This window comes from Ictalurus punctatus, chromosome 12 (genome assembly GCF_001660625.3).
Source record: "Ictalurus punctatus breed USDA103 chromosome 12, Coco_2.0, whole genome shotgun sequence".
Taxonomy (NCBI): domain Eukaryota; kingdom Metazoa; phylum Chordata; class Actinopteri; order Siluriformes; family Ictaluridae; genus Ictalurus; species Ictalurus punctatus.
The window spans coordinates 24,406,211-24,426,868 of NC_030427.2; the positions used below are offsets into that span (position 1 = coordinate 24,406,211).

General features: G+C 37.9%; 1 protein-coding gene across 1 annotated transcript in view; it reads right to left on the reverse strand.

Annotated features, from left to right (window-relative positions):
• thsd7aa (thrombospondin, type I, domain containing 7Aa) overlaps window positions 1-20,658 on the reverse strand; it is a 117,275-nt gene that overhangs the window by 46,913 nt on the left and 49,704 nt on the right. Inside the window, exons 4-6 of the mRNA XM_053684297.1 lie at window positions 16,671-16,852; window positions 9,884-10,039; window positions 3,987-4,190 (exon numbers count right to left, since the gene is read on the reverse strand). Of these exons, the coding sequence (XP_053540272.1) occupies window positions 3,987-4,190; window positions 9,884-10,039; window positions 16,671-16,852 (542 nt within the window). The remainder of the gene's footprint in view (window positions 1-3,986; window positions 4,191-9,883; window positions 10,040-16,670; window positions 16,853-20,658) is intronic.

The following is a 20,658-nucleotide window of genomic DNA, read 5'->3' on the forward strand; positions in this document are numbered from 1 at the left end:
GGCACCTCTATCGATTTGTGGCACTCCACCCTGCTTTTCTTCACCCTGGATCACTAAAAAAGCCCAAAGTGACAGAAAAGCCAGTGAGTCAGATGACACACCAGGACCCTGTGGGACATAACAGATCCATTCTCATCAGCTGTGGAGAACAGGGATCGATAAAAAGCCCAGGAGGCAAGAAAGGAATGAGGGAATAGAGGAGAGAGGAGCATAGGAGACTGTTAGCTCTCGTCACATCTCATACACAGATACACGTCCGCATGGAATCTTTCAACGTCAGGAAAAAAAAAAAATCATTAAACATCCCGTTTGACATTGATGATTTTCTTAAGGACAGAGGGGTTTTTCAGTATGTGTTATTCAGAATAGAATCAGTGTTGTCTAAATTTGAACTAAATTTATGGTGCCCCGAGATTGTATTTAATTTTTAAGACCAATTCAAGACAGAAGACAGAACACCATGCCTACCACCTCATCATCAGCAAAGACAAGGACAGAGGTGACCTTGAGCAAATCATATAATTTTACACTGAAGCATTGACTTAAACAAGTCAATAAAAAATACAGCAGGCTCATGGGATGAGGAACAAGAAGAGTGGAAAGAAATAGAGCAAAAGGAAAAATCCACCATGCATGACTTCCATATCAATACTTATAAGATTTATTTTCTGTTTAATTTTGATTTAAACTACTTTCATTGACATTAGTCTATTTTCACATTAATGGTTGCATACATTACCCACAATGTCATTCCACCACCTGATGATAGCGATGCCAGTGGTTATTTCATCTCTACATAAAGACAGCGATGCAGCAGCGCTTTACTCTTTTAGTCTGTCCAGCTCTCTCATCTGTACACTCTGCCCAAACAGATCAGCTTCCAAAGCTTCTACTTTCATTCTCCTATTGCCATCAATACCATCGTGTTTGTTATGTTGTAGCTCGTAGCCAAGCCGAGTTTCTGCTATAACTCTGAGGAACTCTTTTGTATAGCTGCATTGTGTTGCATGTAGTTTTTAAAATGAAAATTTAATATGATTTTTGACAAATTTTATCCCTCAGATCACATCATTCGTCACTTACTTACTTAATGTGTGAAATTGTACAGTACGTATTGAGTATATTTACAGTATATCTAGATATGGAAGGAGCAGGTAGAACTCCAAACTAATGATGACCGTTTATTTATAATAAAATACATTTTGTAAAAGAGAGAGAGAAATAAATATTAACAAGAATAAATGAAGAACGTAATTAATCATAATTGTACAGCTACAGGCCAGTATCGATATAAATTATCTACAGAACCCACAGGACATTGTAAAACAACAACCATAGAGCAGGACGAAAAGGACCATTAAAGGTATTTGAAACTTTGGTGATATGTAAATATTCTTTAAATATATGTAAATGTGTGATGGGTGTGTATTAATTGTATAATTGTGTTTTTGACTATTCAGATATGTAAGTGTCTACAGTATGTCGTAAAATGTAAATGAGTGACTGTAACCAGCTATGAAATTATTCAATAAATTTTGGTTTAAAAAAGTATTACTGTAGTAGGGTGCTTTCACTCTTGGCATTCTTTGTTTGTTTATTTGTTGTATTTTTTATGCAGAAAAAGCAATAGTCTCATATGCTGATTTAAAGAAACAGCTCAAGCTATCACACAATACAATATGATTCTTCACACAATACAATATGATTCTTATGTGATTCAATATTTGACGATACTGCTGAATCTGCAACGTTGCAATACAATTTCTACTCATAAGGCAACAACTGGATATTTGGTGATACCACTGAATTTCTTACAATACGATACAAATACAATTTAGTAGCCTCTGGTCGATATGTGACCAATCTTGAATCTTGTTCTGAATCTTGAGCAGATCTACTGTTAATTCATGGATGATGATGATGACGATGAGTTATGAGCCAACCAAATTGCTAGAAAATTTACACATAAGTTTAAAAATATGAAATTGCACACCAGTTGTCTACCCTTTTTGACAATAATCAATTAATAGATTTATAATAATTCATCATCAATAATTACCTTTTAAATCAATGCATCGATCCAAATTATCTGACTGTAAGTAAGCTTAACAACACCCTTAGCAACACACCAGTCCTAGCTATTGTCGCCTTACTAGCTAGTCTAGTTTTGCGATGATCATGTTGTTAGTCTTCACTGTAGCTTTGGAGGTAAAGCTAAAAAAAAAAATAAAAAAAACATGTATGCAGCCACATTTAAAATAAAGCTAGTGAACTGTTGAATGTCTCAAAAATTGCAAAGTTATATTATTATATTCATTATATTTCTATGTTAGAATGCCGGCAATGAAATATTATTATTAGAAGATTCATTAAAACTATTTTTTTACATTAAATCACGAAATGTGAAAGCACCCTGAACAGGAAGTAGAACTATTTCTGCTGGTCCAAAATGGGAACAGTAATTATGAGATGCACTACACTGCTGGAGACATACACATCTGTGTCTTTCTTTTTCTCTCCCTCCCCCGGGTGCTCATTAGCCGCGAGGATGCCGAAGTCCAATTTCCCGGTAATTGCTATGTCCACCCAGCAAAATTCACTTACACACACAGTGAAATGTGTAAATGCAAAGTACATTTACAATGTGCTTGCTTATAATTCACTCTTTAATGTACCTCTAACTCAATAAGGATTTTTATTTATTTATTTATTTTTACCATAAAAAGCCACGGACAAAGGCATCACAGGGCTTGCGTTTGTATTCTCCCAGTGTGATAATCATAATTTCTTCCTCATATTCACCATAATATAAGGTTAATTCATTCTAATATATCACAATAAATTAATTTATTGTAACACTCTGATATCCTGCTTCCCATGGTTGTCTTGAATCAGATTTGTTCACTGTTGAAATATTCAATCAGTTTTACCCTCTTCTATGTTATCCGGAATTAATTAGATTGGACAAATTAGAATTGCAATTAAACTGCAGTGAAGTTCATCCATCCCTCCCACTGGTCCCTCATCAAGTCTACCAAAGCATCCATCCTTTGAAATCACATTAAATATGCATTAGAGCAACGTCTGGGTGTCTGACTTCCCAGAGATGCACTTAAAGTCATGTCTGCTGAACACTGGGAATGTATTTTGTGACCTATTCGACAAGCCAGAATTTCACGCTTCATGTTATGTAGATAGAAATATATATTTTGAAAAATGAATGTAGAAATGTATTTCTACATGTACAACCTTTAGAAGAATGATCCCAGTATTCATTGATGTTTCATTGTATGTACGTGTATATATATATATATTGAAGCATGCATTTGTAGGTATGAGTGCAAAGGATAGAAGTGACATCTTTGTGGCAATTCTTTGTCTTCGAATAACTGCAAGCATTTCATCACCATTACATGTAAATCTCTAGCAACATGTTTATCATGGTGAGAGGAAGGGTTATGAATTAAAGCTTTTATTACATCTCGATTTCTTTTGAATGAATCCATTCTCTGTTATTATTATTCTTGCTATTCATGTACATTTTTATAAAGCACATGCTCCTTTTATCTCACAGGTGGATTTTATAGTTAATTCAATTTCGTACTCATTCAGCCTGATAATGACCAATTGCTAGCCAACAGCTCATTTAGAACAGAAAGCAGCCTGTAATAACACTGGGTTTATGGTGATAAAAGCCACTGATCATTCTCCTCACTTCTCTGAATCGCCACATTGGCCAATCAAACAACAAAGACCACTACCAGCCCATATAAAGACAGCCATATAAAGACCAGAAGAGCAACCCTGCAAAGTGAGTTCAAGAGCACTTTCAGCTAAACGATTTGGGTTCGTCACGATACTTTGCCAGTTAGAGCAAAAGCAAACCATGAAAGATTTCCACTGGCTGTATCCAAAATGCCTGGAAGATCGTTCTCCATTAAATATTTTGTCCTTCACATATGTCCCACTCTAAAAGACTCTCTTACCATCACTGTTCACACACTGCACTTGAGGTTCCTGCGTTCCAGGCCCACACTCTTTGTCATTGTCAGGAATGCATTCCTCCAGCTTCAGCAGCAGCCAGTCGTAACAGCTGGGCTCCTCACAGGGTATGGCCTCTGTCAGGTGAGGGCAGCTTCCCGTCCCACCTGTGGGCTCATTTAACACCTTCCTCTTCCTCAGTTTGAAACCTAAAAGCCATAAACACAGGCACATGTGGAAGAATTAGTAATTAAGGACATAGGGCCATATTTAGAGTGGGTGATTTAAATTCAAAACTTCTACTATAAGGAGAGCACGGTCATGGATAAACTGACCAATCACTCATCTGCTACATTTACAGCTCACTTTATGTAGGTGTTGTTTATAATTTCATCCATTATGAAATCACTTCTTATGATAAGCAATGTGCCTGATTAAGATGCTGTCGCCAGGCTTGGGGAGTAACGGAATACATGTAACGGTGTTACGTAATCAGGATATAAAATACTGGTAACTGTAATCCATTACAGTTACGTCTAAAAAAAAAAAAATGATCAGATTACAGGTACGTTTTGGAGAAAATGGGAGTACTATCAGGATTACATTTTTTTTTTTCATTTAAAACCAAAGAAATTAATATTTTGACATGACACAATATAGACAGCTGCTTGATTCTAGTTCTGGTTCTCTCTTGCAGTCATGTGCAACCTCCTGGTGCATGCGCAAATAACTTTTGCGCAAAGTTAATTTGATAGAAATCAACACAAGTTATTCTCTGAAATGGTTTTGTTAGGGTGACCATACGTCCTCTTTTTCGAACAATAAAAAAGCGTATACATTTGAGAAAGTGTCCAAGATTCAGCTTTAGTTTCATTATGATATGCTTATGGTAGAATACTGAATCATGTGTGTGCATGTTTGCATTGCTTCAACCCTTCTCTGTAATTCCCGCCTTCTCACACACAAATTTGTTGATTATAAAAGGCTTGCAGCACCTATTGGCCAAATTCCTGCCTCTAAACCATTAGGCTTCTCTCAGCGAATGCGCGTCAAACAGTTGCTTGCCAATAGCAGCAAATGACAGCTGTACTAAGTTGAAACAACACCCATGGCCATATAAGGTCATTTCTAATCTCATGTTATCACATTGCTTCATATTACATGGCCATTCAAAGGTGTTAATGATGACAGAAGGTACAGTCGTGGCATCTGATGTTTTATTTTATTCCATGGACATTCAAAAGAATGTAGCTAAAAATGTAAAACATGGGCAGAGTGAAACCAATTTTATATATTATATATACACATATACACACACAGTATCTCACAAAAGTAAGTACACCCCTCACAGTTTTGTAAATATTTGATTATATCTTTTCATGTGACAACACTGAAGAAATGACACGTTGCTACAATGTAAAGTAGTGAGTGTACAGCTTGTGTAACAGTGTGAATTTGCTGTCCCCTCAAAATAACTCAACACACAGCTATTAATGTCTAAACCGCTGACAACAGAAGTGAGTACATCCCCAAGTGAAAATGTCCAAATTGGGCCCAATTAGCCATTTTCCCTCCCGGTGCCATGTGATTTGTTAGTGTTACAAGTTCTCAGGTGTGAATGGGGAGCAGGTGTGTTAAATTTGGTGTCATCACTCTCACACTCCCTCATACTGGTCACTGGAACATGGCACCTCATGGCAAAGAACTCTCTGAGGATCTGAAAAAAATAAATGTTGCTCTACATAAAGATGGCCTAGGCTATAAGAAGATTGCCAAGACCCTGACACTGAGCTGCAGCACGGTGGCCAAGAAATATACAGAGGTTTAACAGGACAGGTTCGACTCAGAACAGGCCTCGCCATGGTCGACCAAAGAAGTTGAGTGCACATGCTCAGCGTCATATCCAGAGGTTGTGTTTGGGAAATAGACGTATGAGTGCTGCCAGCATTGCTGCAGAGGTTGAAGGGGTGGGGGGTCAGCCTGTCAGTGCTCAGACCATACGCCGCACACTGCATCAAATTAGTCTGCATGGCTGTCATCTCAGAAGGAAACCTCTTCTAAAGATGATGCAAAAGAAAACCCGCAAACAGTTTGCTGAATGGATTACTGGAACCATGTCCTGTGGTCTGATGAGACCAAGATAAACTTATTTAGTTCAGATGGTGTCAAGCATGTGTGGCGGCAACCAGGTGAGTTGTACAAAGACAAGTGTGTCTTGCCTACAGTCAAGCATGGTGGTGGGAGTGTCATGGTCTGGGGCTGCATGAGTGCTGCTGGCACTGGGGAGCTACAGTTCATTGACGGAACCATGAATGCCTACATGTACTGTGACATACTGAAGCAGAGCATGACAGTATGCAGTATTCCAGCATGGTAACGACCCCAAACACACCTCCAAGACGACCACTCCCTTGCTAAAGAAGCTGAGGGTGAAAGTGATTGACTGGCCAAGCATGTCTCCAGACCTAAACCCTACTGAGCATCTGTGGGGCATCCTCAAACGGAAGGTGGAGGAGCACAAGGTCTCTAACATCCACCAGCTCCGTGATGTCGTCATGGAGGAGTGGAAAAGCACTCCAGTGGCAACCTGTGAAGCTCTGGTGAACTCCATGCCCAAGAGGGTTAAGACACTGCTGGAAAATAATGGTGGCCACATAAAATATTGACAGTTTGAGCCCAATTTGGACATTTTCAATTAATGGTGTACTCACTTTTGTTGCCAGCGGTTTAGACATCAATGGCTGTGTGTTGAGTTATTTTGAGGGGACAGCAAATTTACACTGTAACACAAGCTGTACACTCACTACTTTACATTGTAGCAACGTGTCATTTCTTCAGTGATGTCCCATGAAAAGATATAATCAAATATTTACAAAAATGTGACGGGTGTACTTACTTTTGTGAGATACTGTGTTTATATATATATATATATATATATATATATATATATATATATATATATATATATATATGTGTGTGTGTGTGTGTGTGTGTGTGTGTGTGTGTGTGTGTGTGTGTGTCTTTTTAAGTGTATTAAAGTCTGCATTCACAGTAACACTGTTTTGAACACCATCAATTTTTCAGTCTCTTTGATTGAAAGGGGAGAGAATATATGCCACGCCTTCCTCCCAGAGAGCATTGATGGTAATGCCATCTGCTACTGCTAGTGACACTTTATTTTAATCATAAAGTATCTGCAGAGAAAGATTTGGAAATTCCAGGAAATATCCCTACTCATTACTCCAGCTTCCCTCCAAGAGGACTAGTACATTTAGCATTCCATCATACAAAATAGGCTTTGAATTAGAGCTTTTAGGACCAAGAGATGCTCCAAGGTCACCTACATCGTCCCACAACCCCCCATCTCTGCAGGCTCCTAATCTAATTCATACTACTGTTTCAGCCTGATAAGAGGATCCACAGGGGGTCATAGGGGACCTGCAGGGCTAAAACAATCACGGTGTCTTTCTCTGATTATTTCTGTAAAGGCAACATCTAGTTGCACTTGTCCACCATTTATTAATTAATTTATTTATTTATTTATTTATTTATTTATTTATTTATTTCCGTATTTATTTAATTTATTTCCAGGTCTTGCATAGTTTTGCAATTTCCTAAGCATCCTTTGTACAGTAATGCATGCAAATTTGGTGTTACATCCTTTCTACTCTCGCAGATAAGCAACCAACTGATCCCTTGGTGATAAATAATGGTAATTCTATTCAGTTCTCTCAAGCTCACTGTGCTGGGGGAAAAAGGAATATTGGAGGAAACCATGCCACGTGCTGCTAATCAGATCTAAACGGCACAATGGTGTGTGTGTGTGTGTGTGTGTGTGTGTGTGTGTGTGTGTGTGTGAGAGAGAGAGAGAGAGAGAGAGAGAGAGAGAGAGAGAGAGAGAGAGAGAGAGAGAGAGAGTGAGTGGGTGTAAGACATCACTCTGATTCTAAGTAAAGGATCAGGGATTCTTTGAAAATCTATACTAATTAATATTCACCAGGATTTAATGAGCACTGCAGGGCTCACTTGGTCACATGGTTCTCAACAACAAATCTATCATAAACCATAACAGTATAAATGTAGGCGTAAATTTGATGGGCAATTACTAGATCATCTCTGGCATCAAGAAAAACATTAAATCCTGATCCAAAAGCTGATGTGTGCTTACTGAGGTAAGACCGCAGTCTGCCAACATGTGCGTGAAACATGAAAAAAAAAAGACAAAGTACTCCATGTGTCTCCTTTAGCACACAGCTTCCTGCATAATGAACTCAGCCCTGAGCATTGGAGCATGCTGGCAGCCGTATGTTCTACACCGAACATGGAGTGGGCATTGAAGAGGCAGAACAAGCTACATGAACGATGAGAGAATTTATCATTACGATCCATGAGAAGAGAACTTCCTTTCATTCTATCAGTTTGAGTTGCTTCATTAAGGAAGCGTAAATATACGTTAAATATGGCACACAGGCCACCAGCCTCTCTGTCAGGGGCAACAAACGGCTATCATCACTTTTGCAATTATCAGGCTTTCTCTTCGATAAAGGGTTTACAAAAGACGAAATCCCATTTACTGTTTCTCTTTGGAGGCACTCAACCGTCTGTCTTGCTGCTCTTTTGACATCAGTCCTTTATTTATTTATTTATTTATTTATTTATTTTTGTCCTGCTGTCTCCGCTCTAAAGTAGCTCATACACTTTTGTGGAAATGCATTATACCTTCTAGCAGTGGTAGATAAGCTCACAGTGCACTGATGGAGAGATGGAAAGATAATGCACTCTGAGTTTAGAGGTGGAGTTTTTTTTTGTTTGTTTGTTTGTTTTTTAAATCACACACAAGGTGTTAAATGCTGAGATGGTAAGGAGCAAACCTCTGACTCCACTATTAAGAACGAGGTGAATTTCATCATCCATTTACAGACTGTCCGGAACCAACCTCTCAATTGATTCTCAACAGATGTTTATCAACAACATGTCAAAGATTTCATCATTTACAGCACACATTTCAAATTAACTGTCTATAGATTATTAGCTAAATGTCAACTTATATAAACTGGACCACCCAAATAATAAGAAAGTTCCTTTTTAAAGTTAATATTCTATAGATTATTGACAGTCTATTGGTGGTTTGTTAACTGTTTATACAGTGTGTGGTGTGCATATGCGTGTGCATGTGTGTGTGTGTGTGTGGATTGAATCTGATGTGTGAATAAAGTTGTTTCAATTTTATTCAAGGATTTCTGAAACTGTTTCAAAATGTTTTCTTGTACCAGTTTTAAATAATGGATTCTCATATTGAATAGTGCTTTTTTATTTATGTATGTATTCATTTATTTATTTATTTATTTATTATAATAGCACAGTGCTGTTGAATTCTCAAGTCTGATTGGTCAGAAGGTGTTGATTTATTTTCTATAACAGCAACTCTGACAATAGTGCAGGCTGTACTATGCTTAATACGTTATTGTTTCTATACTAAAGGCTAATTCACAGCGACTTGTATGGTGGACACTCTAGAATAATCTGAGGTTAATAATAAATGGATTCATAAATGTGTTGTTATTTAATAAAATAACATACAACCATGGTTTGACATCATAAAGTTTTCTGGGAATGTTTGTTTAAAATGTATGGAAGGAGTCTCCAGTGTCTGTACTTTGTCAATCAGTAAGACAATAACTATTTATAGCTCTTACAATGTAAGTGATAACAGGAACTCACACTGATTAGTATCCTATAACAGCATGCTCCATTGTGGTTTAATGGTTCTTAGTAGATTAATTCCAGTGTAATATAAATAATACATACAAAATGGCAAGAAAGTAATTCAGCTTTGACAGCAGAGTGTGTGGTACAGAACGTTGCTGTAAAAAGTAAATAATGTTGTAAGTAAAACATTCACCTTTCTTGGAGCTCTGGTCCTGACAGTTTTCAAAAGTACAGGGTCCCCAGGCACTCCATGAAGAAACCTCACACTCTACTGGACATGGGATGTGACACACCTGAGTGGTGTTGGGTGAGATTCCCAAACACAGATCAGTGTTCACGGGCCGGGATGCTGAGAAGAAACACAATGCGCATATAAAAATGTGATTATAGGGCAAATTAACAGTTTCATTTCTACTCATTTTGTCAGTTAGAGATTTGTGTGTTAATTTAATACTTGCCAGGAGGCATAAAAATTAGGGCTCTGCATGTACTGTAGAAGATTGCAATAAACATTATTGTGGATTTGCATCACCTTAGAAATAAAGAACGCCCAAACACATCAAAATCTGAAGCTTAAATCATTCTGAAAGTTTTGTTACAATAAAAAATTATTGGGGCAGCTGTGGCTCAGGTGGTAGAGTGGGTTGTCCACTAATCGTAGGGTTGGCGGTTCGATTCCTGGCCCATGTGATTCCACATACCAAAGTATCCTTAGGCAAGATGCTGAACCCCAAGTTTCTCCCGATGGCAAGTTAGCACTTTGTATGGCAGCTCTGCTACCACTGGTATGAGTGAATGAGACACAGTGTAAAGTGCTTTGGATAAAAGCGCTATATAAGTGAACCATATAAATGACTGTCACTACTTCATGATCTATTCAAATTAAATTAGGGGGTAGTTGATAAACTGTTGCCATATGGCAACAGTGTGCAATGGTGGAAAATATCATATAGTCAAAAATAACACAAAATGTATGAAATTCCAATTACTGCATTTTCCAGACTACAAGTTTTTTTGCCACCTAGTAAGCATGTAAAAGCTATATCTTCTAGAAAGTAATTATAGTTGTAAAAAGTATGTGGATGGATTTATTCAATCAAAATGAATACAAAAATGTTATGTTTTGGCGTAGTATTTTTCTCTTGAAACATAAAATGTAGAAAATAAGGTGCAATTACAAAATGAATGAAATTACAACTGTTTCTTACTTTGAATGTGAAAAAAAAAATATATATATATATATATATATATATATATATATATATATATATATATATATATATATATATATAGGTGCAATTTAGGCCTGTTTCAATTTATGAATGCACATACCACAGTTCTATTATAGCAGGTTGTTATAACTACATTTTATAACAACTACATTTTACCATTTAACAAAATACTTAAAATATATAAACTTGTTTAAATGACAAAAAAACAAATGTTACCTTATCTCAGAAAGTGTTTCAGTTTTTTCCTTTAAATAGTTTTGCCTAAATATAGAAAAAATTAATAAAATTTTGAGAGCCATCCAAGGATAACCTTCACCCTGCCATGGGATTGCAGAAAAGGAAGTGTGAACAGCACTTCCTGATCCTGTGACATGGCATTTTTTGTTATGTCAAAGTTAATATGGTAGTAGTTTTAGTTAATATGGTAGTAGTTTTGTATTATTGCCTATAAAAAAAATTGGAGATAAATTAATTGTTGCTACATGGTAACACCATCCAGTAAAGGGTTAAAGGCATAAAATATATGAAAAACATAATATACATAGCTGTAAAGAACCCCTTTCTGTCTGCAATCATTCCCTTTCTTTACAACCAACTAACATGGTGTCATATTTGCAAACAACTTTGCAACAAATTGCACACTCATGTCATATGAAAACACACAAAGATAACAGTTAGCATTTGTATATTTTCTTGTTCCTATGTGTCGATCCTGAGCTCAGGTCTGGACTTGTGCCTTGGCTCTGGATCCATTGTGACCCTAACCAGAATCCAGAGGTTGCTTAAGATGAAGAATGAATGAAGGCTGCATGAATGAATGAATGAATTTTCTTATTATTGTACCTCATGAGTTCCTTTTATTATCAATGGCATGGTAATGTTAAAATCATATTTTGATGCTATCTTTGAAATTGTATGATTATTCTAGATCTAGCAACACTTTGAAACACTGAAAACTTTAACTGTCAATGATTTCTCAATGTTCTGTTCATGTTCATGCCAAGTATTCTTTGTGTGTGTGCGTGTGTGTGTGTGTGTGTGTGTGTGTGTGTGTGTGTGTGTGTGTGTGTGTGTGTGTGTGTACATGTGCAGAAATCAGTAGGTGACTTTCAGCAAGGTCAAAGCTCTGATGGATTGCCTTGTGACAGATCTCTACTTCATTCACATGCAAATTGCTGTGTGTGTGGTCAAAAGGTGTGTGAATTGATGGAGCTGTTTCTTAAAATGAGTGTGTGTGTGTGTGTGTGTGTGAGTGTGTGATTGCATTTAAACTGTGGGGTGGTAACTATGTGTGACATATCCTTACTGTATCATTTTAAATTTGCCACCAATTGTGATGAACAGTAATAATTGCTATATCTGTGTTCATGTAGGTCACTGAGCATATGGCTTTTTCTTGTTGAAATGGTATTGTAATTTAACTTGCTGAATTGAGTCGGTAGGGCAAAACAAAGACGTGTAGTACTCTTGAATATTCCCAGCATTATTCGCTTGATTTTGACACAAAGAAGCTCAAACAAATGACGTCATTTTATTTAGCATAACCTCGTTCTGTTTCAGTGCTCACAGCTGTATGTCATTCCAATGGACAAAAGCTTGTCTCTGGTCGTCTCTCTTTCCAAAAATGTCCCTCCTCACCTCCCCATTAACCCAGTCTGATTAATGACACTCTCCTTGCAGTCTGACCTTGTTCAGGTGCCACATCATTCACACGAAGGCCAGATGGTTCACACTTTGTTCACTCAAGAGTTCCCCAGTCTAATTAGGGCGCCGATATGCCATCGGTATCTTTGCCCATGCGCCAGCCACCAGCTCCCTTTGCTCTGCATCATCAGTAACTCCACCTAGGCACAAAAGATACCTGCATGGCAGCGCTGTAACAAAGCCATCACGCTGAACCCTCAACAGGGAGCTACTTCAATTATAAACAGGATGAAAACATAGCCAGGATGGAAGGAATGAACATCAGGAGCATCATTGTTCAAAATTAGTACACATTTCTCCACCCTGGATCCTTGTGAATGGCGTGTGTTAATAGATGAGAAACGGCAACCCCCCTACTGAGGGAGAGGAAATCAAGCAGAGCTTCATGAGACACAAACAGCAGAGCAGGAAGCTGGATGGGGATTCTGCTTTCATTGGCAGGGCAAAATGCCTCAAGCTGCTTTTGAAATGTAAAATGTAGAAGCGCAGTTTTTGGCATTCATAACCAGGGCTCAGGAAGCCAACCACAATATCCAAATGATTGAAGCAGGATTTGGGTTCCAAACAAAGCCCTCGTATTTCTATGGTAATGACACATATGGGAACCACAACAACCCATTTTACCGAGCGTACTGTGTATGCTAAAGACTGGTGGTGGATTTAGCTGCCATTCCCCAAGGGCAAGTGAGCAGATTAAATTTGCACAAAACATGCCATAGTTGTTTCTATGCAGCGCAGTTTTCGGTAACTGTCTCATATTAATATCAAGATCTCTGAATAATGTTAGATACCCGTCACATGGTCAGTTGTAGTGATGCCTTCCTGTTATCATTATGACCTAGTTACTTAGGGACAGCACATAACAGCAAAATGTAAAAGGCAAGGGTAAAGTACAAGATAATTGGAAAGCAGAACACAAGACTTCTAAGGTGCACACGAGAGAGTTTCCATGTTAAAGGATATATTAAAAGATTCTGATTAACATGAAACATTGGAGGCTCTCGAGTGGAGTACAGAAAAACGTAGAGAGATTACCACTTCCCATATTGATGGTGCCATAGCCATTGACTGGGAGTCCAAGAGAGCAAAATTGTCTGTGCTTTCTGTGTGGGAGGTGTGGCATTACTTTCTCCCCTGTCAATCAATGTGACACTAGCCAATCATGGACGTCTGTGAGTAAGCTAAAGAGGGTAGATAGCACATGTCTTGAAGGAAGTATGTGTTAGCCTTCACCCCCCTCGACTGATGATAACTGATGTTCATGGGACAGGGGAGTGACAGGGTGGTAATTGGACACAAATAAATTGGGAGAATATGGGGTCAAACATGGAACACCAGGTCAGGCATCAAAATAACAGTAACATAGCATACATCATAACATACATTCTCAGAGAAAAATTCCTTTCAGTGGTTCTACATTGTTAAAGCGTCTTAGCGTCGTAAAATTGTTCTGCTTGAAACCCTTTCTCATGAAACCTTTAGATTATTTTTTTTTCTTTTTTCTTTTTTTTTTAAGAGTGTACCTTGCCCCTAATGTAGTCAATCAGCCAAGAAATGTGAAAGGTTTGGTATCTAATGTGAAATTTTACCAAATAGCAGAACAGTTATTCAAGATACAGTAGATGCTACTCCTGATTTTATCTATAGATGATACTATTATCCATTTTTACAGTTAACAGGACAACATACAATGTTCACACAATACTAATTTGGTAGCTTTAAGCTTTTCTTGCCAGATTTTTTTCTTGTTAGCTTTAGTGCAAGTGCAAAACTAAACAGGTCGATCAGTCACATTTGGGGTGAAGTAAAAAAATATGTACAGTAACTTTTATATTTGGTGGAACTAGTGAGCATCATGACTTTCTATCTGTCAGAGAGAGAGAGAGAGAGAGAGAGAGAGAGAGAGAAAGAGAGAGAATTTAAATATGCAATAGTCTTTGTCCAATGTTTTTACTAGCAGAATATCCCCTCTCTCACATATTTTTTTACTGTCTGTCACTGTCTCATTGCATCAGCAAGCCAAGACTGTCACATCATCATGCCTATAGGACCAAGAAAATGGCAGCCTTTCAATAATAGCAAGATGGTCTCACAAACTAAAGAGGTGTAAGGCAGCATTTTTAAATTGATTGTCTTTTATTCTTTCTGGATTCACTCCAACTGTCTGTTTGGGAGCAGATGTGGCTATTGGAAGTCCTGCACGAGGTCACCAGTTCAACACTTAGAGCAGATGGCAGGGCACTTCCCCTGTCAACGTGTGGAAGAGTACGGGCACGATACCAGCTTTATTGCCCAGCATGGGGTTACCAACATCTTTCCAGCCATGTCACATCACACATAATGAATATGGGTAAGTTGTTTTTTTTAACACCTTCACCTCCCATGAGACAGTTTTTGACCGTCTTGCATGAAACGTGGTTTTATCATGTATTAGGTAAAAGAGTGACTTTTTTTTTAATTGACCACAGAGAGCTGAAATACAGGTGGGATGACTACCCCTCTCCTCTGCTACATCTGTTATTTTATTTCGTTTTTAATTAAAAACTTTTTCATCTGATTTTTGAGCCCAAGGTTCATTGCCAGATATTGTATCCCAGCGTGTTCAGCATACTACACCAACAGCCCGGCACTCAGCACATGCCCAGCAATCCAGCTCGCCAGAATACTAACAACTGAAGCTCATTCTCAGACAATCCATCCGCATGTTCTTGCTCCATTTTCCTAGTCATTCAAATTCGCTGCAAATTCAGTGTGTTTTTCTTGTCAATGTTTGAAATATTCCCTGATATTCAGAAGTGAATCTGTGACTGTTCGCGTTCAAAGGGAACTCCACGTTGTGTTAGCTGAACGCTGTGGGAAGCGTCCTCAGTGTTCAGCTAACGCAACGTCTCGTTCCCTTCTCAGTGAACAGGGTAACCCAGACGTTTTCAAGTACATTTCCTCTCGGCTATGTTTGTCCATTTTCTGGATTCACGTTTAAGTATATGTGATTCATTCTACTTCTGTCTTTGTGCATATTCTCATCACACCATCACTTGTCTTTTTACAGTTACTCATTCATTCATTCATCAGGCAGAAATGGTCAGCCCAGAATTCTCTACAACTTTGGCCACAGACTCCAGTTCCTCTCGGAAGATCCCCAGACATTCCTAAGCAAACTGTGAAATAAAATTTCTCCATTAGGACCTACTTCTGCCTACTTCTCCATCAGGTGTGATGTGCCTGATACAACTCTACTGGAGGTCAACTACATGGCATCCTTGTAAGGTGCCCGAGTTATGTGAATAGCCTGGTCACCAAGCTCTTGCCTGCAGATACCACCCCCAGGCCTGGCTCCAGCGGTTGGATCCTAACCTTAATCCAGGCAGGGTCCACTTTTTCCTTATTGTACCTCTCATGAGGGCATTTTGGGTCACTCTTTGTCTGACGTCTCCCTTCAGGTCTGTTCACCAAGTGTAGCCCTACTGGGAGCATTAAGGACCTAGTGATAGACATAGAGGCTCAAGTACACAAGCCCCTTCACCATGACAAGATTTTGGTCCACAAAGGGCCTGTTTTGTTTCAACTACTTACAACTAAATCTCCACACTATTACAATATTAAAACAGTTTTGTAGTAAATGCATTAAGTAATGTTGACGTAACCGCTGTAATATGCACTCAAGAACTTCAAACACTTTCTTAACATCTACCCAGAATCAGAAATTATCTAGAACTTTCCTTATCACTTAAATTGGAGTCTGATCTGATCTCATTTCAAACAGCATGTTTGAAATCTTAGGCTGTCTGATGTCTCAAGAGACTGACTGAGATAAAGATACAGGTCAACATAGAGACAGAAAACCAGGCAGCAAGTATAAAACATCTAGCTATCATCTGTATGCACACACACACACACACACACACACACACACACACACACACAAAGACTTATATAAGAGAGTACCCTTAATCATGGTGGACACGTTATTATGTCTAAGATATATAGAGTTCTCTATAGAGAAGTGCAGCTTGTTTCAGGTGAGCAGGTAAGCCTGCACCTTACCGTCTTTGCTCTTGAGGAAGCTGAGATTGGATGGTGAGTCAGAGGGAACTTGAACGCAGTACACTTCCCTGCTCTGGATCCCTCCTCCACATAAACCTGTCTGATTTCCCCTTCTACGGTCCTGTTGGCTGAGGAGCACATCAACCCTACATTCGCTCCATTCTGTAGTCTTCCAGTTATATCTGCAGGGAGCAAAAGAGGAAGCAGAATAAATTAAAATGAACTAATATTTCATTTTATAATTATTTCACTATAATTGTGATATTTCAAAATTTCAAACTTCGTGTAAATGCAAAAGATTACATATTATTTAGGTGTTGATAACTTTGATTATTGAGACAGGGAGAACAACATACTCTCTAATATGATGTTCTTGATAGGTATAGGTAACCATGTATGATCTCTGATTAATAAAACCACATATATATGCAAAAAAAATTACATGAAAAAAAAATCATATACCACATAAAAGTCTTTTTTTTAATCATATGAATCATATTTATTATGTGAAAAATCACAAATTTAATGGATCATGTAAAAGAAACTAGAGAAAATACATTCATAGTGCATAAAAAAATTAAAACAAATGAATCGTGTTAAAAAAAAAAAAAAAAAAACACAAACAAGAAAAAAATGGCGTGTACAAAAAAACGTAAAAGAAATGAATTATGTATAAACAATAAATGTCACGATCTCCCCTTCTGGCAGAGCACTCAGAGATCCGGAGGGCGCACGCATGCATGAGTTAAGTGCACGAGTGCTCAGCGAGCGCATGCTCTTTGGATGTTGATAACCGTGACATTGTTTACTGTGGACATGTGTGTTTGGGTTGTTTCTGTTCTGTCTCCTCCCTGTTTTGTCATTGGTTGTTGTTCGAGGGTGTGGTTCCATAGTTTTCAGCTGCCAGCCCTTAATGCTGATTATGTTCAGGATATATACCACTAGCATCCCATTACACCTCATGGAGTAGTATAGTTAAAATAGTTAGATAGTTAATGTTATGTACCTTGATAGATTTAGTTAGTTTAAACTTTAGATTAGTTCATTTAGTCCACGCTGGTTTTTTTCTACTCCCAGTTCATAGTACTAGTTCATGTTTCTTGTTTTGTGTTTTGACCCTGTTTTCTGCAACCCCGACTTCGATTCCTGCTTTGCCCCGTTTGTGTCTGTTTGCCGATCGGCCGACCCTTTGCGTGTCTTGACGACGTTTTTTGGATTATGATTTGGATTTGTCTGCCTGCCCTTAAATAAATACATCTTTACCTGCACCTGCTTCCATATTCTACTGCCTTACGTCTCGCGACATGAAAATAAAGCCAGGGGTTGGTAAATTAACGAATATTTAACAGAAATGCTGTAAAATAATCACATGTACATAAATGATTCATATGTTGTAAAATAAATTAAATGTGTGAAGTCTGTAAAATTCACATGTAAATTCTGTGTGATCATTTTGTAAGACATTTTAAAATGTATCTTAAAATTGTACTGCTATTTAATAAAAAAAAAATTATACAAAAAATAAAAAACAGATGTCCTGGATCAATGGGAAAATCATTGCTAGTGAACAGAACATGAGGGTTAATATTGCCATACTTACCCCTGTTTGTGGTAAGTATTAACCTTCTTACTACCATGCATTACATTTCTCTATATATAAAATATATTTATGAGAGTAACTTCTCTAATGAGACAATGTTCAGACCAGTTCTGTGCTTAGTGTGTCAGTGGGGCTAAAACCTTTTGATTGATCACATTGACTCAGCATGACTCCAGCGCAAACAAATTAGAGCTATATCTTCCACAGAGACAGAATTAGAGAGCTGCTCTGCTCATTTAATGGGGAAATTTTATTGTGCACTCTCTGATACTTTATGGTTGGCTGCATGTATTTTTCATCATACCCATTTGTGAACGTCTGTGGAGAATAGCCTGAGGTGCCAGAAACTTCTGTTAGATTACTGGACAGATTAAATAGAATACATCCAGTACAAATTGTACCAGATTCAATCAATTAATTAGCATCCAGGATACAGTATACAACAGATTTATAATATTCATTTTGACTAGTGGTGCTACAATATGTCCGTTAATAAAGAGACCATGGTCAGTCATTCGTGGAGGTGAAATCAGTTGCCATTCAAAGACCACCATATAAACAGCTGACCTTTTATAACAATGTACACGTGAGCAGAAGATGGCATGGGGGAAGTGTGTAAGAGAGAATGACATTGGTGCAATTACATTATATCGAGTGATCCAGTATGGCAAGCTAGATTAGATAAACAGCTCCATGCTCACTACCACGTCTTAAGTCGTCCTCCTTGGTGTAACAGTTTGCCAACATGCAATATTTAATACCTTATTTTATTGAGCTTGATAGTTAGTTATGTTTAGCTAACATACTTCAATGACAACACCTTATTGTAGTGCTTGCTAATAGCTTATTGAACAGCAAACTCTAAAGCTATCATTACTAAAACTTTTAATGGTTAAAAAATAAGTCAGTTATTTTCATGAGTCTGTCAGCTGTGTGACTTTTGTGTAGGAGAAGATGAATCATTTCAGCCAGGTATCATTGACCTTTTATCGGAACTAAATATTATACTACCATATATTCGCTCCCTTCCCTTCTTTCTTTCCACCTTCCTTATTTGGTTGTTTCTTGATTGGTTGCTTTCTACTGATTATGTTCAATTGTTATAGATTAGTTTCTTTATATATACACCATTTCTGTTATAGATTTTGTGTCTTGAGTCCCTTGTCTGTTTATCTTATTTATAAGATTATCCCTCACACCTCACGTCCATTACTGGGGCAGTCTGACTTTAATTGGCCCATATAAAGAGGTTATTGGTTTATTTTGGTCAGCCTGGTCCACCTTTATTGAGCGCCTAAATATGCGTCTTTTGTGGTCCAGATTAAGGTTTATGTCTTGTCTATGACCGTGAAAATCTTTTGTTAAAAGAGGCAAATCTACATGTCTCATACAAAAAAAGAATGTCAAAAGTGGTCAAATACACTATATGGCCAGACCTTTGTGGACCCTTGACTATTACACCCATATGTGGTTCTCCCACAAATTGCTGCCACAAAGTTGGAAGCACACAATTGTAAAGGATGCCTCTGTGTTCTGTAGCATAGTGTTAGAAGGTTAGAGTGGAAGAACTCAAATGTCCTGCACAGAGCCCTGACCTCAATCCCACTGAACACCTTAGGAATGAACTGGAACACCAACTGCACCCCAGGCCTCCTCACCCAACATCACTACCTGACATCACTAATGTTCTTGTCGCTGAACGAACACAAATCCCCACAGCCACTCTCCAAAATCTAGTGGAAAGCCTTTGCAGAAGACTGGAGGTTATTATAACAGCAAAAAGGGGACTAAATCTGGAATGGGATGTTCAAAAAGCACATATGGGCATGTTGGTCAGGTGTTGACAAACATTTAGCTCTATAGTACACCTCTCAACTTATCTTCTTGTTACTTAAAAAAATAAATAAATTAAAAAATTATTTTCACCTGCACCTTGACTAATGGAAAAAAAAATAATAATAAAAATAAAAATAAAAAAAGAGTAAACTACACAGTGCCTAGCACTGGAGGTATACACCTTCTTGGGAAATTGGAATTGTAGGTCATAGTGCATAATATTGAAAGGGGGGGTCTGGGGGTCTATAATGTGAACACTGATTTACAAATAAAAACTGGAAAAGTTGAGATTTACCCTCATTGGTCTGAAACCCCTTAGTTCTGGAGCAACCAATTAATAACAAAAATCTCATAAATAGTTTAATGGAGTCCATGGGCATGCAAGTGTCATGTAGTGTCACTCAATATAGTTACATCAGTTCATGGAGGGTCCCAGAGTTTGTTAGAGAACATATCTAAAGAAACAGCATCATGAAGACCATCTAGAAGTTCAATCATGGTTTGGATTTTTTTTTTTTTATATCCCAAACATCCAGGGGAGCATCTTTTCCA